General features: G+C 31.8%; 2 protein-coding genes and 1 long non-coding RNA gene across 4 annotated transcripts; 2 read left to right on the top strand and 1 right to left on the bottom strand.

Annotated features, from left to right (window-relative positions):
• The first annotated feature begins 1,756 nt into the window (after window positions 1-1,756).
• On the top strand, window positions 1,757-8,964 carry LOC123672072. Its single transcript, XM_045606055.1, has 2 exons — window positions 1,757-2,336; window positions 7,380-8,964. The coding sequence occupies exons 1-2, from the start codon at window positions 2,323-2,325 to the stop codon at window positions 8,962-8,964; spliced, it is 1,599 nt and encodes a 532-aa protein (XP_045462011.1). The 5' UTR covers window positions 1,757-2,322.
• A 4,121-nt stretch (window positions 8,965-13,085) lies between these two features.
• On the bottom strand, window positions 13,086-17,811 carry LOC123671748. 2 transcript variants are annotated; one of them, XR_006746172.1, is made up of 3 exons: window positions 17,677-17,811; window positions 15,064-15,136; window positions 13,086-13,580 (listed from the first exon to the last, which is right to left on the bottom strand). It is a non-coding gene; the product is annotated as an uncharacterized LOC123671748 (long non-coding RNA). The 2 variants fall into 2 exon arrangements; XR_006746173.1 differs by having other exon boundaries at window positions 17,657-17,811.
• A 324-nt stretch (window positions 17,812-18,135) lies between these two features.
• LOC123672080 lies at window positions 18,136-23,620 on the top strand. The gene is made up of 3 exons (XM_045606067.1): window positions 18,136-18,602; window positions 18,914-19,110; window positions 20,963-23,620. Exon 3 carries the CDS (start codon window positions 22,175-22,177, stop codon window positions 23,618-23,620), a length of 1,446 nt encoding a protein of 481 aa, XP_045462023.1. The 5' UTR covers window positions 18,136-18,602; window positions 18,914-19,110; window positions 20,963-22,174.
• Window positions 23,621-24,302: the final 682 nt, after the last annotated feature.

Below are 24,302 nucleotides of genomic sequence, written 5' to 3' on the forward strand. Positions count from 1 at the left end.
TGGACCGAACGTCAACGATGAGAGTACAATGGTAACGACTTGTCAGAGACTTTTGTCATTCATGTGTATTTAGAATGATCAATTCACATTTGATCTATGTGTTGAAATCGATCTCGTATAAGCGCTTGTAGAAAAAATTGTGTTCCTAACTCGTGCGGAAAGTGTTTTTCCCGCACTCAACTGCTTACCCAAACTCCGCTTCGCGTCGTTTGGGTAACGGCAGTTTCGTGCGGGAAAATATCACTTTCCGCACTTGTTAGGAAAATAACTATTTCTGATCAACTGTCTTAATGTTTTCGTTAAGGAAGAAAAATTTGGAATAAATCTATTCACATAATCAACCATACCTGAAAATATTTCTACATCTCTAGCACATTTGGGTTTTTGAATTTTCTTTTTTGCTAATACCTTAGATTTGTCCGCAGTATACGACACAGTGTGGCAGGTCTAATTAAAAAACTACATGATCATTGAACTGTGCAAAAATGATAATTAATCGAAAATATGTTGTCTAATAGGAGACTTCGTGCTTTTGTTGATGACAAAAGTAGTAGTTTCAAAACGTCGAATAATGGTCTTCCGCAGGGATCAGTTTTGTCTCCCATACTTTTTAATTTATATTTGTGTGATATCCCTGTTGCTTCATCTGAGGAATTCATTTATGCCGATGATATTGCTCTTCTGTTTCGTCATTCTGATTTTGGAATTATTGAAAATACTTTCAATGATGATCTAAAAATTATGGAAAATTATTTTCTCAAGTGGCGCTTATGCCCTAATCCAAATAAAACAGAAGTATCGTGTTTTCATTTAAATAATCAACAAAAATACAGAACATTGAAAGTAAGTAGGTCGAGGAATAATATCTCCCAAAAATTAGCAGGATCTTCATGGGGTGCTGATGCCAGCACTCTTCGTACAGCAGGCTTGGTTTTTTTCTGCTGCTGAATACTGTTGTTCTGTTTGGTTCAATAGTGCTTATGTTCATAAAATTGATACACAGCTTAACGTTTCTATGAGAATTATTAGTGGAACTATTAGATCTACACCTTTACATTGGTTACTGGTGCTATCACATATATTTCTGCCTCATATTCGTAGACAGGTTGCAGTCAAGAAACCTTAGGATAAATTTCATTTCTACCCGAACTCATTTCCAATTGTATCCTATTTCCCATCAGATTCTAGAACTGCTAGATTGAAATAACGCATATCTTTATAGATTAATACCTTCCTTGAATCTACTGAAAGCGACAAGGAATTTTTGCGTTCGGAATGGACTTCTAACGTCTTCAACGAAAGTCTTATCGTTGATCCTTCAGAAAAAGTTCTAGGTTTCAATCTTCCTAGGAAAATTTGGTGTATTTCAAATCGACTTAGGACTGGTCATGGTCGTTGTAATAGTACCCTCTTCAAATGGCATTCTATTGATAGCCCACTATGTGAGTGTGATGTAGAAGAAACCATTGAATGGTGAATAATTGTCCGATTTATAAATTTCATGGTGATTTCCAAGATATCCATTCAGTTTCAGGTTCTTTTTTAGAAGGGGTCGCTAACTTCAAATCTATATAATGAAAACTAATATTTAGTAGCTTATTCTGTAAACGTTCACACAAACCAGTCACTACACCAATACGGGGAGACAGTGCTTTTGCTGAGGTTTTTATCTGTTCTCTTGTATCATACGTTGTAATGTATGATGCCCCTTCACATTTCTTCTGCTAATACTGAGTTCTTCCCCAAATTATTATATTATTATGAGATCCACATCGACCGAAACAGCACAAGTCAACATAATAGAAGAAGCTCGGCCAACGCCGTTCTTGGAAATGTACGCGATAGTGCTGAAGTGCAAATTCTCTCTGTGAACTCATAAAGCTTTCTTTGTAGATTTCAGGACAGACTTTAGTTAGTTATGAATCAGATTTAGAACATCAAGCTTCGTTTTGTAACTCACGTTTTTCCCAAATCTTAATCTGTAGAATTATTAATTATTTATCCAAGTGTTGTAATTCTTAATTCAAAATAGAATAAATTCTTTTTAAAAACAGACTTTAAGATACGGAAAACATAATTGGCGCTGCGAACAGGATATCGCAACGGGGTTTTAGTTCGAAACTGAAATAAGTGTCCGCTACGGATTGTGTCCAAGGAACTCCCGTTGAGTTTCAACTCTTGATGTGATATCCAGAACCATCATCAACCACCCCTTCAACCCAGAAGGAAGCCAACCACTTCGATCCAGAAGGAAGCACCACCCCTTCAACCCAGAAGGAAGCCAACCACTTCGATCCAGAAGGAAGGACCAACCACTATAGGATGCAAATCTTGGTGTAAGTCCATCAACCCCTTTTTCCCTCATTTTTTCCACATCAGTCCTAATTTCAAATGACAGATAACTCATCTCAAGAATTAGAAATTATCGCTGAAGACTCAGAAATTCTAGAGCTAGGAGCAAATTTTTTACAAAATCAATCGTTTAGAAATAATAGATTTCAACCTTATCGTAGAAGAACTTTAACACATTCCGAAATGAATAACCAAACTTCTTCTAACGTTATACCTACCGAAGTAACTAACGTTATACCTACCGAAGTAATGTCCAGACAGGACTTACAATTACTATTGAATTCCATACCAGAATATTCACCTGGTCAAAATCTATCGATATTCATCAATGAAGTCGATAATTTACTACTACATGTGCAAGGAATATTAAATCCTGACTTGAACTATGCGTTTAATTTTTCTATAAGATCAAAATTGAAAAATGAAGCCAGAGATTTCATTGCTTTCCAAAATGCCTCTGATTGGCCTACAATCAGAAGAGTTCTCTTGCAAAGGTACGGAGACCAACGTAACGAAGATTTATTAATTTCATCATTAAGTCAATGCGTACAACATAGAAGTGAAAATTATTTAGATTTTTACAGTAGGCTATCAAAAAATTTAAATGATCTCCTTCAATATCTGACCTTAAATATTCAAGACCCAAATTATCTCTTGTACAAAAAGCAGGACATTCAAAAGTTAGCCCTTAAAACATTTCAAATTGGAATTCTAGAACCTTATCGATCCTATCTAAGTAATTCCGATTCAAATACCATCGAAGAATGTATAAATAGATGTAAATTTTTTGATAATAGAAAACAAGAATGGGAATATTGTGAATTCCTACGAAAATCACAAGAAACGCCTAAAAAACCAATTCACATACGCCCACAACCATCAAATTATCCAAATCGTTCAAATCATTACAATAATTTTACTCCAAATTATTTTAATAACCCACCAAATTTTACTAATCCAGCAACAAATTCTCAATTTAATAACAATTCTAGAAACCCACCAGGTTTCCCCCACTCAATAAATAAACCGATTTCAAACAATCAAAGATTCCCCACGAATCGCGAAGTTTTTGGAACCAAACCCGGTTCAAATATTTACAAAAATCAACCAAAACCCACGCCTATGTCAATTTCGACTAGGAATACTTCTAAACAACCACAACAAACACCCATGTCAATATCAACCAGAACATTCCAAAGAAATCCAAATCAATCACAACAACCAAAATTTTATTCGGAAGAATTATTTAATGTTCAAACCGAGAATGATGATCCAGAATGTTATGAAACGGAATATTATAATGCGGAAATTGAACAACAACCTGATTGTGAGAATTATTACGAGGATGACGAAAATTTTCAGATGAATGCCTCGGAATCCCAAGAAACTTAGACTTAAATTGTGTAAAAATTATGTCAAAATTGCCCTATATTTATCTACCCCAAATTGATCTTAAAATTTTAATTGATTCGGGAGCAACAAACTCCGTCATTAATTCGAAACCTGCCTTCGAAAAATTTTTTGAATATTTATACAAAGAAGAATTCAGTGTTTCAGGCTTAGGAAATACTATTAAAGCTGACAATAATTTGAGCATTCCACTTTTATACGAACTAGGAATCTTCGATAATATCCATCTACATGTAGTTGATTGGCATCAGAAATTTGACGCTTTATTAGGTACATCAGATCTACAAAAATTAGGTGCAAACATCGACTATAAAACACATACTTTAGAAATTAATAACATGAAAATTCCATTCAACCTTGCATATTCTTCCACAAAATTAAAACCGAAAAAATTCGAAGCAAATAATTTTGTTAAAGTACCTGTCACTATATAGAAAACGGTGATGTTTTATTACCAGAATTAAATTTTCAAGAATTTTCAACTCCAGAATGCATTGCTCATGCGAAAAACGGATTTTCTTTTATACCAACTTCAAAACCAAATCAAAATAACATAGAAATAAATTTTTCTGAAAGAATACCTGTGACATCTCTTTTAGAGACTGAAATATCTACACCTCCATTAGAAAACCAAAATTTTAGAATTGCTAAAAATATTAGAACCTCACACATGAATTCTGAAGAAAAACGAGAAATTTTGAAACTCTGTAATAAATTCAAAAATATTTTTTATAATGAAAATTCCGATCTTTCATTCAGCAATAATGTAAAACACAAAATTCGAACAAAAGATGAAGAACCAGTTTATGTTAAATCTTTTAGACACCCCCATCACATGAAAAAAATTATTCAGGAACAAATTCAAAAATTATTAGATGACAAAATTATACGTCCATCGATTTCACCCTACAGTGCCCCAGTTTGGATTGTTGATAAGAAAAAAGACGCATCTGGAAAAAAGAAATACAGAATGGTCATTGATTATCGACGTCTTAATGAAAAAAACCGTAGAAGATAAATACCCTTTACCGCGTATCGAAGAAATTTTAGATAACTTAGGAAAAAGTTGTTATTTCACAACAATCGACATGGCAAAAGCATTTCATCAAATTGAAATGGACCCTGAATCGATCGAAAAAACCGCGTTTACAGTGAATAATGGCCACTTTGAATATGTTAGAATGCCTTATGGTTTGAAAAACGGCCCAAGTACATTTCAACGTTGTATGGATAACGTACTCAAAGAATATCTCCATAAATTCTGTTTTGTATACATGGACGACGTTGTCGTATTTTCCAAATCCTTACAAGAACACATTAATCACTTAAAATTAATATTTAAAAAAATAAAAGAATTCAACCTAAAAATCGAACTTGACAAATGCGAATTTTTAAGCAAAAATGTAGAATTTTTGGGACATGTGATAACCCCGGAAGGAGTATCCCCCAACCCCTCAAAATTAAACACTATAGAAAATTACCCAATACCTCGTACAGTGAAAGAAATCAAATCATTTCTAGGTTTGGTAGGTTACTACCGCAGATTTATTCAAAATTTCGCACATATTGTCTCACCTTTTACTAAATGCTTGAAAAAAGGCGCAAAAATAAACCCTGATGATCCCGATTACGTACATGCATTCCACTTATGCAAAGAATTATTGACAAATGCCCCAATTTTAGTATATCCAGATTTCGAGAAACCATTTAAATTAACCACCGATGCTTCAAATGTTGCTATTGGAAGTGTTTTATCACAATCAAATCGACCTGTAGCTTACTATTCAAGAACTCTAAATTCAGCTGAAAGAAATTATTCGACTATCGAAAAAGAATTACTTTCAATTCTAGATTCTACAAAACATTTTAGGCCTTATCTTTATGGACAACATTTCACTATTGAAACCGATCATAATCCCCTCGTATGGCTCTCTAAAATCAAAGAACCAAATTCTCGACTCATACGTTGGAAACTGAAATTAGAAGAATTTGATTTTAAAATCATTCATACCAAAGGCAAAGAAAATAAAGTTGCCGATGCTCTTTCTCGTATAGAAATACATAATCGAGAAAATGAACCACTTCTATCTGATGTTGATTTAAATGTAGAACTATCCTCTATTTTACCAAATGTGAGTGAACTCCCTGAATTAAGCGATGATGAATTAGAAAATATTCTCAATCCCCAAAACGATGAATTATCTATTCCAAATAATAGTGAACAACAAAATTTAAATGATGATCAGAATTCTGATACTGATGCTACCATTCATTCTACCCAAGAAGATAATGGAAAAGTCATTCCAATTACAGAAAAATCAGTCAATATCTATCCCAATCGAGTTATTTTTAACATCGGTGAACAATTCAATTTGAAATTTAGTAAACCCTTCGGAAGAAACACGTATAGCGTATCAATACGACAAAATTGTATTACAGATGATTTTTCTAAACTTTTCAAAGAAATTCTCAGACCGAATGAATCTTACGGAATTTATTTTAGAGACAATAAGCTGCGTTTACCTCTCGTTAGATTTTGTAAAGAATCATTTAACTACTCTGCCAAACTTTTTATTAGCAATATCTACTTATTGGATGTAATTTGCGAGGAAAATAAAAAAGAAATTATTTCCGAATATCACGACAAAAATCATAATGGAATTTCAGAAAGTCACAAATTTTTATCAAAAAAGTATTATTGGCCGAAAATGAAAAACAAAATCACTGAAATCATAAATAAATGTGAACTATGTCTTCAGTCAAAATACGAAAGACACCCTTATAGATTGAAATTTTCTGGCCCTCTTCTTGCAAAGAGACCATTTGAAGTAATACACATCGATACTTTTTCTTTTCTTAATTCCAAATTTTTGACAATAATAGACCTCTTTTCTAAATACGCCCAGTCGTATCTCGTTAAAGATGGTACAGCATTAACAATCCTCAACAAATTACGCCATTATTTGGCACATCATAATATTCCTCAAAAAATTGTTTGTGACGAAGGAAGAGAATTTCATAATAAAACCTTTTTAGAGTATTGTAAGTTGAATAAAATTGATTTACACTTTACTACTGTGAATAACCCAAGTTCAAACTCTCCTATTGAGAGATTTCATTCAACACTATTAGAAAAACTCAGAATTTTGAAATTGAAAAATCCAAATGAAAATCCTTCAAATCTTATGATCACTGCAACTTTGATCTATAATCAATCAATACATTCAACGACCGGATATTCTCCATTTCATTTACTTTACGGTCCGTACGACAAATTACCAGAATTTGACTTGAACATGACAGTTTACGAGCAATACAACGAAAAAAGAAAGAAAGAAATATTACCATTTTTTGACCATATTTACGAACGGAATAAAGAAAAAGGGCAGAAAAATTTGAATAGAATAAATGAGAATAGAAACGATCCCCCAAATCTAGCACAAAGAGAAGTCTACGTTGAAAGAAATAGACCCAGAAAAACTGACCCGCCTTTTGAAAAAGTTACAGTTGAACGACAACAACAAAATAAAATTAGTGGTTTAACTCAAAAATCTAGAGAAACCACAGCTCATATCAAAAAAGTCAAACGACTAAGAAAAAATGTTTGTTCTTTTCAGGATACCAATGATCCTCCTGATACAGACCCAAATCAACCAGGCCCTTCAGGTCAACAAAATAATCAGTAATGGATACTTTGAAGAACCCTTAAGTCAGGCCAAAATTCTTGATCATTACCATAATTTTCTCTTTTTTATAAACATCACGAATTTACAAATCAATTATGATCAACTTAATTACAACTTTAATGCACTGCAGAAAAATCGAACTATTGATGAATTATCTCATAGAATTTACCTTCAATTAAAATCGAATTTAGCCCAAATTGAACAAATACTACATAAATTCATTAACAAAAAAGTTAAAAGAGGTTTGGCTAATTTTATTGGCAAAGGCATAAAATTTATCACAGGAAATCTAGACGACGATGATCTGAAAACTATTAACGAGAACATAGAAAGTCTCCATCAAATTAAAAACTCTGAAATTGAAAGAATTAATAAATTAACTTCTTTTGCAAATCATTTAACACAAAGGTACTCAGAAGATTTAGCTTTATTGAATGATAATATTCAACATACTAAATTACTTTTTCAAAACATAAAATCAACGGAACAATTCAGAATGACTGTTGAATATCAAATACTTCAAGCAGAAGATCTATTGAATACTTTCTTGATGCTTGAAAGAACTATCAGTTTTGCAATGAAAGGAATACCAAATTTAGAACTCATAAAAATCGATGAACTTCTTTTGATTGGAAAGTATCTCGAAAAAATTTATAAACCACAACAATTATCTCCAATCGATCACGTTCATCTCTATAAAACTATAGAGTTTGCTAAAATATCTGTCATAGGAACGGATGAATCCATCACCTTTCTCCTCAAAATTCCTATTCTCAAACAGATCACCACAAACTATTCCCGAGTGTACCCTCTACCTAACCACCAAGATATTGCTGTAATACCTCCGAAAAAGTATTTGGTCAGAATCAACTACGAAGAATACTGGACCAATGAAGCCTGTATTTCCACATTAGGCAGTTCCATTGTCTTATGTCTTCAACCACCAGTCAAAGAAGCCTGCATCCTGTCATCACCAGACCAGTGTCAAAAAGTGCTCATCAAAAACAACTATAAGATAATCCATACACTTCAGAACAAACAGCTTCTCACCCTGTTTAAGAATACGCAGACAATACTAGAAGATTGCCATGGTATAATTATGAAAAAATCCATACAAGGAATAAACCTGCTACATTCAGATTGTACCATCATCATCGACAATTCAATATTTGACAACACTGAACCAATTTTTGAGATGAAATTTGAAAACATTTCAAAACTCCCATTGAGTTACGATTATAAAATGGAACTTCAGTTAAAACACTTAAGAGAACCTACATCAATCCTGCAAGAAGCTGAGAAACTTCAAAATCAACCAATTTATCTACACCCAATAACTCAGCTCACGCATTATACCATAAGCGGAATTTTACTCTGTTTCATAATCATTGGAACAATCACTGTCATGATAAACAGAGTAAGAATTAGAGACCTGTTATACAATCCGAGGAAAATCATTCGCATCGACCTCGAGAACAACCCAGTTGATCCCACTGATAACGAGGACGTTATCTGAACTAAGGGGGGAGGTATTATGAGATCCACATCGACCGAAACAGCACAAGTCAACATAATAGAAGAAGCTCGGCCAACGCCGTTCTTGGAAATGTACGCGATAGTGCTGAAGTGCAAATTCTCTCTGTGAACTCATAAAGCTTTCTTTGTAGATTTCAGGACAGACTTTAGTTAGTTATGAATCAGATTTAGAAAATCAAGCTTCGTTTTGTAACTCACGTTTTTCCCAAATCTTAATCTGTAGAATTATTAATTATTTATCCAAGTGTTGTAATTCTTAATTCAAAATAGAATAAATTCTTTTTAAAAACAGACTTTAAGATACGGAAAACATAATTATATCATCTAAATATGTCCATACCATCTACTCGATCAAATAATTCTTTAATTTTTTTCATAAATACTTCACTAGCCGAAGAAATACCATATGGTACTCTTTTGAATTTATACCGACCAAACGGAGAGTTGAATGTACAGTGCATCCCATTTTGGGTGAGACAGCCAGGTTTCTCGCTTGTTATTTAAGATAGAGCCTTGCGGTTTTCACGTTGCTGTCCTACTTTTTCGTGAAACTCAAGTTGGTCTAATCAGATTTTGCATAACTGTTTCCGTTCAAGAGATACAGGGTGATTTTGGAAATTGATACTTTTCGGACCCCTTCTTTATCTCCGAAGTTATTAGAAATAATGCTGAGGTAAAAACTACGTCTGAATCAGAATTCTGCGTAGAATCCAGTGGCGTACTCAATATTTTTTTCGGGGTATGGTTTTGAAGATTCAACACAAACTTATGTTTTTTTTAATGGAACACCATGTGTATCATTACTTCGTTGATTTCGTTATTTTTTTCCCTTCAAAATGATATATGACACTATGTAGGTGGGATGTTCAGAAATGTTAAAAAAATACTAAAACATCAAATAATGAAGATTTTTTGTTAATGGGCAATGGATTTCCCATAGAAAAGAAGAATCAATAATGATAACAATAATTTATACCGATGACAGCTAGATCAGATTGGTTTTTTCCCTCCAATGCCTACTTGATAAAACAATGCTACCAAATGAATAGTAGCCATAATAACAACAAGGATGTTTGTGTCATCAATGACCTACTACTTTTAAAAATCGAAAGTAATAATCCTCTTATTGAAACATAGAAAATTCATGGCCCATTTACAAAAAATCATCATTATTTGACGTTTTAGTGTTTTTTTAACATTTCTAAACATCCTACCTACATAGTATCATATATCATTTTGAAGGGAAAAAAATAACGAATTCAACGAAGTAATGATATATAGGGTGTTCCATTAAAAAAAATATAGGTTTGTGTTGAATCTTCAAAACCATACCCCGAAAAAAAATTGAGTACGCCACTGGATTATATGCATAATTCTGATTCAAACGTAGTTTTCAGCTCAGCATTATTTCTTATAATTTCGGAGATAAAGGAGGGGTTCGAAAAATATCAATTTCCAAAATCACCCTGTATCTCTTGAACGGAAAAAGTTATGCAGAATCTGATTAGACCAACTTGAGTTTCACGAAAAAGTAGGACAGGAACGTGAAAACCGCAAGGCTCTATCTTAAATAACAAGCGAGAAACCTGGCTGTCTCACCCAAAATGGGATGCACTGTACACAGTTTTCTTGATTCTAGGTCTAATTTTATCTGCCAAAATTCCTTACTAGCATCTGATACTGGGAAATATTCAGCTCCATGTATTTTACTTACAATTTCATCAAAGCTAGGAATAAAAAAATGCTCTCTTTTTATTGCTTTATTCAAATATACAGAGTGGTCACTTTTTCAATGGGATTGTATTGGTAACTTTTAAACCATAAGAGTTAGAAGGTCGGTCAAATGGAGAAATAGTTGCATTCATAGAAGCATTGTCAAGCAGTTTGAACAAATCGAGATTATCAAGGCCGGTTTTTGAGATATCATAAGAAAAGTAAATTCTGTCATTTTGATATTTCTTTTTTTCCCACTTTATTTCAAATATTATCAAAAAATCTTACAAGAATTTTTTATTCGACAGCAAAATATCCTCAATTTGACGTAATCAGATTTTGTATCCAACGTTTCGTAACCTCTAGACCACCCTCAACCTCATTTTTTTCAGAACGGACCCTCATATTTTATGACACTTTTCAAAACAACTTTTAACGCTGAATTCAATGATATATCATACAATGTCATTCACAGTTGATTTTCAGGCGATTTTGACCCTTATCCAAATTTCTTTGGGTCGGATCTTTATTACATTTAGGTACCTTTAGTTTAATTAACAACATGCAATAGGTACATTTCGATGAGATAATCAATTTGCTCATCTTGAACTAAATGGAACATATCAGAATCAAAGCAAGAAACAAGTAATAATTATTAACATATTTCAATTCATAATAATTAAACGAACTATCATTCAATGAAAGAAAATCAAATGATTATTCGAAAGTTGCAATAGCTACTTTGCAAAAGCAGCAAAATGTTTCTTTCCAACAAGCTTCTTCTTTGTAAGTCCACCATTCGGCCGGTCATGTCTTACGCATGTCCGGCATGACGTAATAATAATAATAATATATGTTTATTCAACATAAATAAACATGGTGAGTTACAGAGGTTTTCAATTGTAAAATTAACTACCTCAAATCAAGTAATAAATACACTTAACGAAAAGAGTACGTAAATACAATGAAAAAGTACATGGGACAATTTAATTGTTCATCAAAATTGTCCCAGTGAACGCGTCCATTACGAATTATCGTTCATTGGGAGTATGTACCGAATGTGCGTAAATATCACTACTATGATACATCACGGCAAGGTATGATAATTCGTCGACCGAATGAATCAGTTTTGTTGTGGCAATGAAATTTGTTCATTGGATTAATGAACGTTGTACGTTAATTCAACGTACGAATTCGTTGAATCAATGTACGATATTTATTATTGGAATGAATGAGTTCGTTGGACCAATGAATGAGTTTCGGAATTAAATTTGTTCATTGGATTAACTAACTTGGTACTTTAATTCGACGTACGTTTTCATTGTATCAATTTTATTCGGTTTTGCAAGAAGTTAAGAAAATCGTTAAGAAAAAAAAGAAGGTTCCTACTCCTTTTATTTTAAATAAAATTATTGGTTTATAATTTTATCAGAAACGAAAGTAGTAGGAACCTTCGACGGCGATTTCCTAGACTTCTTGCAAAACGGAATTATGATAGTAGTAGATAGTTTCATTGATCCAATGAAAATTCAAACTTTATTTTTGGATTTGTGGAAACATAACAAAACATAGTTTAAAGAGATTTATTGAATAATTTATACCATACATCGTATAAAATGAACTCTCATAAAAACAAAAAACAAAAATTCAACTCATATATTTTTTTTATATGTATAATAATATACAGGGTGTCCCGCAAAGACCACGTCAAACCGAGGGAGAATGTGGATCAAAGGATAACCCACCTGCTATTACACAATTCCCATTATAAAAGTCTTACCGTTTTCGAGATATTTTTTTTTTTGAAAATAATGAACTTTTGCCCCTTTCAATAGTTTTTCCCTTACGGTTGGTACAATTTTACATCTTTCTGGTCAATTTTTTCAGTAAAATATTGCTGAAAAATGATTTTAACGTTTGCATTAAAAACATCCTCCGAAAATTTTAAAGGGGGGCTATATATATGGATAAAAACAGCCATATCTTTTTTCTTTGAATAACAAATGACTTGTGTGATACCTCTTAGAAATCACTATAAAATGGACAATTCAATGGTGTAATGTGCAGCAGTAGCTGGGTACATTTTTTTCCACTACGATGGGCTGAACTTCATGAACAAAATAATCCACTACCAAAATTTCCAATACAAATATTTCTCATAGCCCCCCTCTAAAATGGATGTTTTTAATGTAAACGTTGAAATCATTCTTCAGCAATATTTTACTGAAAAAATTAACCAGAAAGATGTACAATTGTACCAACCTCAAGGGCAAAACTATTGAAAGGGGCAAAAATTCATTATTTTCAAAAAAAAAATATCTCGAAGACTTTTATAATGGGAATCTTGTCATAGCAGATGGGTTATCCTTTGATCTACATTCTCCCTCGGTTTGACGTGGTCTTTACGGGACACCTTGTATAATAATATATAATATTATGTTTATATTTTGTACACTTTCATTTTTTCTTATAAAATATACATTTACACTAGAAAATGTTTGGAGCTTGTGAAAATAAGACCAAACCATTAAGGATTCTCTAGAAAAATCTAGGTAAAATATATAATTTTGAAGCGAATATCAACCACTCTAAAAAAAACTATGGAATTTGAATCTTCTGTCATCAAAATAAACATATTATACAATTCATTCATAAATTTTATATCATCTCCGATGCAATGCCTTTTATAAATGGCTGTTTGGGGTTGTCCATTTTATTTTTTCCAATACTCTATATGATCTTCCACTTCCTGAATCTACCTTCCAACAAACAGGAATCATCCCTGAGAATCTTCAATTCTATATTTGGTTGTGTTATTTGTCTAGTAATGGCATCCATCGTAGGCACCAAATAAGCTCCTAACAATTGAAGCATCTCGTACATCTATAAAACAATTAAGTATAAGAACTACGAAAAAATCAGAAATAGGTCCAAAACCAAAAACCATTAGGAAATTCATGTCAACCTGAAAATAGTGTATTTAAGAATGAGTCAAATCAATTCCGTAATCTTTAGAACAACACACAACTTAAATTTTCTTTGAAAATTGAAATCTGTTGCCCTCTGTGGTTACAACCCTCATAACTCCCTTAATACATAAATAACTATATTTATTTCAATATTAATAGAATTACCATCTTCTTCTGTTTACACAGAAGACGTTGACAATTAGCCCCAAAATATGTCAAAATCTACCTGGTTTACGGTACACTTTCAACATTAGGATTCATTAAAATGCAATTAGGAATTTTGAAATAATTTTGGTGATTCAATTGAGTTCTTAGAAAACTGATTCAGTGTCTCAGACAAGATTTTGTTTCGAAGGCGGTTGAACAAGTGGCGTACCTAAGGGGGGATAATGAGGTGTCCGTAGATTGTTTTTCTTTTTCTTTTTTGATTTTGGCTTTAGCTCAAACTCCAAGATGCGATAGAGTCCTAATCAAAGAAAGAAAAAGAAAAAGAAAGATTTTCTATGAATTGTGCATCAAACAAGTTAAGTACCCAATAATTTCAAACCAAGTTAGTCTTATAGAAGATCTTCGAGTGAAGATATCAGTGTGTTAGTTAATGTTCGAGTAAAGTTAGTTTTGGTAAGTGGTCAATTATTGTTTTCAATATTTTTACTACATTAATTCTAAACGATTATAGTTGTATTTTATGGAGTGTGTCATGAAAATAAGTGAATAATAATAAGTGTATTCATTGAGGAGTTGATTTTGCAGAATCTCTCAAAAATTCTTATTTTGTGAAATATCGTAAATTATTTTGTTCTAATGCAGTATTTTATTTATATGATGTATTAAGAAAAACAAAATTTAAGTCACTTGAATACGTTCATTCTGAAACTCCACTGAAAGAAATTTCAACTAACCATCAATAAACTTTGATAAATTTTAAAAAATTCCTGTAGTAAATAGGGTCCATCAAAATTAGCTTTCAGTCAATATAAAAACTCTTTGCTAGAAAATTTTTATCGTCACTAAAATATATTTTGCAGCACTTGACTTGTGTGTTTTTTTAATACTACTACTACTTCTATTACTATTGAATTTTAGCGGTTGAAAAAATACTTTAAGCGCACTAATCTGTTTGAATCCTAAGTGTCAATATCTTAATACATATTCGCTTTTTAATTACGATGAAAATTTATATCTAGCAAACATTTTCTTAGCAGTATTTCTTTCAGTGTTGTATTGAATTAAATTAAATTTGAATCAATGACTTATTTTATGATCCACTTTTATTGCACATTCCGAAAGAAATAATTTTTTAAGAACAGATTCCAGTTAATGAAAATTTGCAAAAAAATTATGAATTTATTTTAATCTCTTTGGAAAAGTTGATATATTGAATTATTTTCGCTTACCAAATATATTTTTTTAGGTGATAGTTCATTTCATTGAGAATGTCTGAGAAGCCTATTAAAATGGAAAGCGTACCTGAAGCACAAAAAACAAAAAAATCAAAAAAGGAGAATACTTATACACAGATAAAAGTAAGTAGACTGTATTCAATCTATAGAATATATATATTTGTAGAATTGCATGACATTATCAGAAATTTAATTGGGAAGTATTTATTTTGTAAGTTTCACATTTCTTAGTTGAGTGACTTTGAATATGTGCAGGTTTCTTTAATATTTAAGTAGTTCATGAATTCCATTTAATTTTTGTAATTTTAAGTTTATGAGTGGAAACCACTAGCCTATGGTTTTGTATATAATAAAATATTAATAATAATTATTTATCATATATGCAATATATCAAATATATGTATTGTATACTTCGGGCTTTTGAGTTGGATAATAGAAGCCTTGAATTATCGAGTAGAAAATATAGAACAATTTAATTTCTTCAATCGCGTTAGTCTTATTCATTCGAAATATTTTATGGCGAAATCTTATAAAACTATAAGGCCTCTGTATTTGATTGGTTTTCGATATAAAATTGTGAACAGTTGATTCAGGAGAGCAGTATTAGTTGCATAAAATAATGGAAAAAGACCGACAGTTCGTTAACGGATGATTAATTCTGCAGATAAAACATATGCTGCGGTAATTATTATTTTCGATAATCTCATTTTGAAATACAGGGTGTCCCGGGAAGAATGCGACAAACGAATACCACGAATTAAAGTCATCATGGAGGACCAGTATCAAGAGGTTTCAATCGCCTGAATGCCTTCGTTTGGGATATACAGGGTGATGTTCATCTTATGAGTGAAATTTCACTGTTGAATAACTCTTTAACTAATCGACCGAATAATTTCAAATTTTGAAGTTTTGTCACCCTTTACTGTCGCCATTCAGCAATATTTCTGAATTCGAGTAAATCAGGTCCGAACTAGGAAAATTTCAGACTTTTTCTATGTTCGTGAATATTGGATCATCCTGTACGTGAACATTATGATTTTTTTCCGTTTTCGTAGCCACAAAGAATTAAATCATTATGAAAATTCTGAATCTTTACTTGGCACGGTCATACAGGGTGATCAATAAACATTCCCTTATCAGTGGAATTTTCTTCAGTTCAATAACTCCTCAATAAATCCACCGAATAATTTCAAGTTTCGAAGTTTTGTACATTTTACTATCAGCTTCCTTCAATAATTCTGAAATCGAAAAAATCAGGTCCAGACTAGAAAAATTTTAGACTTTTTTCTATTTTCGTGTATATTGGATCACCCTGTAAGTCAATATTATAATTTTTTTCGTTTTCTTAACCACAATGGATTAATTCATAATTAAAATTCTAAAACTCTGCTAGCCACCGTCATACAGGGTGACCTATAAACATTCCCTTATGAAAGAAATTTCATAGTTCTATAAATCTTGAATTTATCGGTAGAATTATCTTGAAAATTGCAGTTTTTCAACTCTTTGCGAATGCCTTACCTGAATTTTCCTCAAATTATTTGAGAAAACTCTTGATCAACAAACTGGATAAGGAATAGAACAAAAACAGCAAACAAATTGTAAATATTTGATCTTGAAATCAACGAAACAAAAATAAAATAAATATAGTTATTTATAATACAAGTGCAGAAGGCATTGATATTCTTCCATGAGTTCAAAATTCAAAAACGAGCAACGAAGTGGCGAGTTTTTGAATGAACGAGTGGTAGAATGAGCCTTCTGTACGAGTATTATACATTATTTTTTCTAATTCATTGCATTTTTAATGAAATTAATGAAATATTTCCATAAATATCATTTAGTGATCTTTGCATTGAAAAATGTTGGTTGGCAGAACTGATTTCTTTAAGGCAAATTGATGAATTGACAGATAAAACCGTGGCGGAAAGTTCGGAGTACCAACATATAATAATCCAATATAACCATGAAAACTGTGCGTTTCTGATATATTCTCGCACGATTTTGTTCTACAAGATGTGGAAGAATGAACGGAATAACCACAGAATTAGAGAAAAATATTTTCAGTTCAGCAAGTACTTAATGTTCAAACTGAATACAGATAACCTGTTTAATTTTTAATTCATTATTTTTAATGACTCAAATAAATTTGTTCATTAGGATAACAATTGATATATGAAATTTGTTATAGGGTGATTGTATAACGCTTTTGTTTTCAGTATGAGAAATTTCATAATGAGAAAAGAAATTAATTTGATTCTGTATATCCAATGATTGTTCTACATTAATTCAATTTTATTTCATATTAGCACAATATTTTGATATTCCTGTTTGCCCTGATATATGTATATGTAGAAGAAATTACGTTTTTATTAGTGTATCATTATTGTTGATAAAACCCTCTATTTTGCCAGATAAATGAAATTGAGTCTTGATGCAATTCGAATAGAACTTATTATTGTGTATAGGTACATACGGCAAGTATTTATAATAATGATTTTTTTTTCACATGTCAAAATCTGACATTTTGGTAATTTCAACTAATAGCAATTCATTATTCCAGTCAATCATTCGGGATTATACCTACTGATAATACTACCTCCTCACCGATAATAACTTGTTCACATTGAAACATCAACATTTTACTTTGAATTCGTCATTATTGACAGCTTGAAGTGCATTATTGAGAAATGAACACATACCGATTCAGTGCCTTCACACAATTAAATATTGAACATTCAAATTGTTGAAAAAAATAATCTTCTCAAATACAACTCGTTCTTCAAATTTTATCAGATGATTTTTTTTCTTCACTCACTCGTTTATTTAAGGCAAAAACATTCAAACAAATCGAATATGGATAAAATCAATCGTCCTAACGGACCTTTGATAATCATTCATGAAAATCATTTCAGACAAAAATAACACGAAAAAAATATGTAAACAAGAAACAGAATCAACATACGCACTAACATAATTTTTTTAAATACAAGAAATAATTTTCATGATAATTATGAAATTTCAAATATTCAAAATTAGAGTTTTAGATTTGAACTTTAAGAAACCTTCGAGATCAATAGATAAAACAATTTTCATTGAATGCTCAAACCGATTCAAATAGACAATTATCAAATATTCCAAGGAATGTTCAAACCATTGTAAAGTAATGATATTTAGTACCAAGATATCACATGAAGGAGTCATGGCTTGACGAAACAATGATCGAGAAATAATTTTTGAACTGATAAAAAATTTCCTGATCTGTATTCTAACATAGAATGATAACAATTTGCATTCGATTTAATTCATGGAACATCTTAATATGGCACGTGGCAAATGTTTTCATATTGATTCATACGCTTAAAATTTGTTAAAAACCATCGTCTAATATAGATATGAAATTAGGATAACACATAAATTTGAGCTCAACATTCATAAAATCTGACTGGCATTAAATATTAAATTTTTTTCAGAAAAAACTGGACGTTCTAGAGAACCTGGATGAGTACAAGGTGAAGTATAATGGGAATCATGTAAGTGTTTTATTTGAATCATTGAAATTTGTTGATATAGTTACATTTTGAACATGTAACTGCTTACCTCCTCCATAATTCTATGAAGGAAGAAGCAGTAGGTAAACCTTTTTGTCTTATTTCCAGAAATGAATTGTTTTTCGACTGTTGAATCATTATCGGTTAACATTCGAAATTGAACTTTGCATTAGAGCTCGGTTTTTTTTTTAACAAAATATTAGTGGAATCTACAAAAGTGTTTTCCAGTCATAATTCATATTCTTCTTGATAGTCGAAATCATTCATTTTAATTAAATGTTCATTTCTCTCAGGTTGTCTTTGGAAAATATGCTACAAAAATGACCGCTGAGAAATTTTTCCGATTTTTCGCACAGTGTCAAAGCCCATGTAAAAAGACCCTAGCATTAAGATTTCTGATGAGGAGCTTCTTCAATGATGAGATATTAGCAACCAGGTCATTGAGTGGTGCGGTCAGCAACGCACATCGTACACTACCTCCGAAACCACCGTAAGTAAACATTTTCCACTTATATTAATTAATTTATTTATTTCCATTTCCTCTTTCAAATGCTAATGTAAACTCAAGTAAACAGAACAGAGTAACATATGAGATGCGGAAGTTGGTACATAACACATCATTATAACAAAGGGTGTCACGAAACACAATAACAAATACTTCAGGAAGCAAGTGAAACTAAGTAGGTTTTTATTTTTTCATTTGAAGATCTGAGGCTTTCTGTTAATCTATTGTACATTTTTGTGGCTTGATGGTTTATGCCTAGTTGAGAGCTGTTGAGCCGGGTGCATTTCTTGTTTTATACATATGGTTCTCATTGTTCAACGTGTTTTTTATATCACCATCAATAGACTTACAAGTTTATTATTATCCATCATTTTCACCCAAGAGGGAACACCACCACGTTGCAGCTCAGTTCAAAACGAAATAAGCGATATTTCTTCTTACAAATCACCGATTTTTATAGAGTTTTCACATATTCTCCTTAAACAATCTGCATTGCAGAAAGTAAATATTTTCAATTTGCGAATGAGAAAAACCTTTTTTTGCTAACTTTTCGTTTTTGGCAGAAGAATTGACAATATGTATAAAGTAATAAGCAATGATGTATTTTTGAAATCTTCGTGAGAAAAACCTACCAAAAATCATCACAAAAAAATAAAACTATAATTTTTTGAAAAAAAAAAAAAATCGACCGTCGTACTGTGATGATAATTATTATCTTCGAAAAGAAAAAGAAGATTAGGTGAATGTCCAATTTCGAACAGCGAACAAAGTGTGGTCATCGCTGGAACGTCATAGGGGAAATGAATTGATACCAAAGTTTGACTAATACGCGGAAAGCCACATGGTTGTAAACCTGTTTTGGATAATATATAGGTATATTATTAATCATAAATTCAACAATGCTTGATGATATGCCTCTTATCATAAAATATCATCGCATTAAATACCAATAGTAGACGAATATTTGTCAGAAATAAAACATTTTAAAGATGTTTCCTGAAGAAAAAAATTTGGAAAATACTGTCATGAAGTTGAAAGCTCCTGACCTATAATTGTCTAATTAGAGTTTAGGTTATTTTTTCAACATTCTTTTTCTCGTTGACTTCGTAGTTCGTTGACTAGGCGTTCCGTTAATATGTATAGATGTTCGAAATTGTACTTCTGTTAATTTGCAAAAACAATTACGATTTAAATGCGGTTTGCAAATTAACAGTAGAATACAATTTCGAACATCTATACATATTAACGGAACGCCTAGTCAACGAACTCATACGTGTCATTTATGCGAATATACCCTAAAATTTTCAAGTTTCTATAGTTCATCACTTTCGGAAGTTATAGTGTTTTCGGCCATTTAAACATACATACTTGAATTCTTTCACGAATTCCAAATCGAAATTTATCGTTTGAGACCATTTCCGGCTACGAATTCGAAAACTTTAGATATTGTAGCGGAATTATAGAGCGATTTCTGCAATGAAAGAGTGCTCAAAAGCTAGAAGATTGACATTTTTTGTTCACGAAAATCTCTTCACAAAAACTCGGAGATTATTGAAATTTAATTTATCAAATTTTGTGTAAGAGGATCTGCTAATTTCATAGGAATAACATGTCGAACCTCAAACAAATAGATAAACAATTTTTTTCATGTCGAAAGCAAATGATGTAACAGTAACTAATAGGTTATATCATCATTCTTCTATTGGAAAATTTATAATTATTAGAAAAATATTGGAATTGGAGCAAATAAACACTGTATAATATTTGAATATAATTCAATAGTTTAAGTTACCGACACATAGAGTCAACCTTTTAATATGTATATTTTTCTTTTCAGATTAGACATCAAAATAATAACGGATGTTTATTATTTGGCGAGAAATTTTTTGAAGATTGATACATATATGTTTTGCAGATTAGTTACAAGTTTATGTGCGGATTCTGTAAAAAAAATGGGGAAGAAGAAAAAGAAGAATGTGGAAAAACAAGATGATGATCAGGAATAGTGACTCAGGTCATCATTATTAATATTTTTGGAGAAATTGCAGTGCTTATGAATCATAGACTTGAAGGGAAATCCCATAGATGGCGCCAGCGTCAGTTCTCTTTTATATATTTGATTCAATTTAATTATTAAATTATATTCTCTGTTGTATTTCTTCCTCTGATGAGGTTTTCTAATGTAAATTACATAATTTGTATTTATTGTATAATTTTAGCTAAGTTTTCTTGATTGTAGATTCATGAACTCTGTGCGTAATATTCTATGGTAAAAGTCTATGTTCTGGAAGCATGAGATTATTCTAAATCTCCTCTCTTCTCTCTAGTTAAGTTCGTAAGTGTATAGTTAACAGTGTCGTTAACTGTCTCGTGTTTAACACGTTCTGGTAAAGTCTTAAAGTGTTAAAAGGCTTTCGCTTTTAGAGCTATCTGTTTTAGCTCTTGTATAGTTAACAGTGTCGTTAACTGTTTCGTGTTAAACACGTGTTTTCGTGAGTCTATGTTAACAGGCTCACGTTTTCTGTTCTAACTGTTGTTAGTTTTAAGTGTTCAAAATAAAACCATTTAACCAGCGCAGGAATTATTATTTTATTTATAATTTTATACAGTCCATTAAATCGTAAATATTTACATGGTCCTTCGTAGCCGCATATTTTTATAGAAGCTTCGAACCGTATATTTCCATGGTCCTTCGAACCTGATATTTCTATAAAAGGTTCGAATCGTTTAATTCCAAGTTACTACGTGTACCGCATTCTGGTTAGTGTGTAAAATTGTTACATCGAAAGACTGGTGACCTTTCTGTTCCTGTTTTAAAAAAGACATCAGTGGAAACCGAGAAAGTGCCAGAGGAAAAGTCCATCTTTCGAGTTGAAGTCTCCAGAAGAATACTGTTTTCGTGTGAGAAAGAGCCAAAGGAACCCATTTGTTAAGTATCCTTTGTTTTACCTACCAATACTATTTGAGTCAACAAATTTATTCGCTTATATAGTTAGTATATTTATCAGTTATATATATATATTCAGTAGGTATATTCGTATCATTCATTATGGATAAAATGCTTGTTAGAAAACGTGCTACAGCAAAAGCAAAGTTCACAATAGTTGCAAAGAAATTAGAACCCCTCATTGTGAAATTTGAAAGTGATTCATCTTCTTTGAGTGAAGGAGATTTTGATTTAATTAGAATTTTTAAAGATGATTTATCGTCAATTGATGAATCCTTTGATCAAGTTCAGTCACAAATTGAAATATCTTGTGAAGACGATCAATTTGATAGTGAAATAATTCAAAGAGAGGAATTTTCTGACAATATGTGTAGGTTTCGAAATAAAATTAATTTGATGTTGAATAAGAGAAACGTTCTCAATCATGATGTCAAATCTGAGGTAAAGTCAAGGGTACAATTGCCAGTTATAGACTTGCCTAAGTTTAATGGTACATATGAAGGATGGTTGAGTTTCAAAGATCTTTTTCATTCTCTCGTGCATTCCAATCAATCAATCAGTGATATACAAAAATATCATTATTTGCGGGCTAGTTTAAATAGTGCCACATCCAAAATGATAGAGTCCCTCGATTTTTCATCGGAAAATTATATTATCGCTTGGGAATTACTATGCAACCGGTTTGACAATAAAAAGTTTTTAATTAATAATCATATTAAGTGCCTATTCAATTTAATTCCATTGAAAAAAGAATGTTCAGAGGCACTACGTAATCTTATAGATTCTCTCTTTAAACATTTAAGAACACTGAGTAATCTCGGTTTGAATGTGGATTCTTGGGATCCATTGTTAATTTATTTAATGACGACTAAACTCGACAAAATTTCAGTATGTGAATGGGAAAAGGTGAAAAGCAATTTGGACCTGCCCACCCTTAAGGAATTTACTACCTTTTTGAAGAATAGAGCTGATTTGCTTGAATCTTTGGAACAAAACAATGAAATTAGCCCAAAGACAATTAAAAAGGAATTTAAGGGAAAGCATGTCAGAAGCTATTTAGGTAAGACTGACAGGGTGAAATCCAAATCGGTTAAGTGTTTCTTGTGCAATGAGAACCACGTTATTTATTATTGTTCAGACTTCTTAAAATTAAGTATTCCACAAAGATTAGAGAAAGTCAATGAATTGAATTTATGTAGAAATTGTCTTTGTAAAGGACACACAGCTGATGAGTGTCGATATATTGCTTGTCCAAACTGCAAGGAAAAGCATAATAAATTATTGCATGTAGAAAATGAAAGAGTTGCCCTCACTAGTTTTACAAACTCATATGTTTTATTGTCAACAGTAAAAATTCACGTAACTGACAATTATGGAAATAAACATATTTGCCATGCACTCTTGGATTCGGGATCACAATTAAATTTCATAACTCGAGATTTCGTTTCAAAATTTAAATTGCCTCTTTCAAATGCACATATAAGTGTGACAGGAATAAATTCAGTTTCACATAGAAAAAACAATGCAATGTTTTGGTGGAATCACTGACTAAAATTCATGCGATGAATTTGAACTGTTTTGTCTTACCAAAAATAGCCGACCGACTTCCAAATGAACCTCTGAATATTTCGAATTTAGATATTCCCCACAATATTCAATTAGCGGATCCGGAATTCTATAAACCAAAAAGGATCGATATGATCATTGGATCGTCCAACTTTTGGGATTGCTTAGAACCGCAGCAGATAAAATTGAAAAAAGGATATCCGGTGTTACAGAATACTGTTTTTGGTTTCACAGTTTCTGGTTGTCTAAGCACTAACAATGTTTCAAATGGTAGGTCTTTGAATTTATTGGCGACTTCTGAGAATGAAAACCTAAATCCATTACTACAGCTTTTTTGTTTGGTTGAAGAGGTGAATGACAAAAAGGAGGTATTTTCTTCTAAGGAAGATATTCCTTCTAGTAAAGAATGCGGTAGATTTGGGGTGAAGATTCCTTTTGTTACAGATGATATCTGTAAGTTGGGTGACTCAAAGGCAACAGTAATGAAAAAGTTGTTGCCTCAGGAGATTAGGTTAGAAAAAAATCCTGTCCTTAAGGAACGAGTTCATGAATTCATGAAAGAATATCGGGAGTTAGGGCACATGAGTTTGATTAGCGACATATCGCATGATAAGTTGTCATTTTTTCTACCTCATCATCCTGTTCGTCGTGAGGATAATCTCAC

The sequence above is a fragment of the Harmonia axyridis genome, chromosome 1 (genome assembly GCF_914767665.1).
Source record: "Harmonia axyridis chromosome 1, icHarAxyr1.1, whole genome shotgun sequence".
NCBI classification, from domain to species: Eukaryota; Metazoa; Arthropoda; class Insecta; order Coleoptera; family Coccinellidae; genus Harmonia; species Harmonia axyridis.

Coding starts and splice junctions, on each gene's coding strand:
- LOC123672080 (XM_045606067.1), top strand. CDS start 22,175: ATGGATAAAATGCTTGTTAGAAAACGTGCTACAGCAAAAGCAAAGTTC.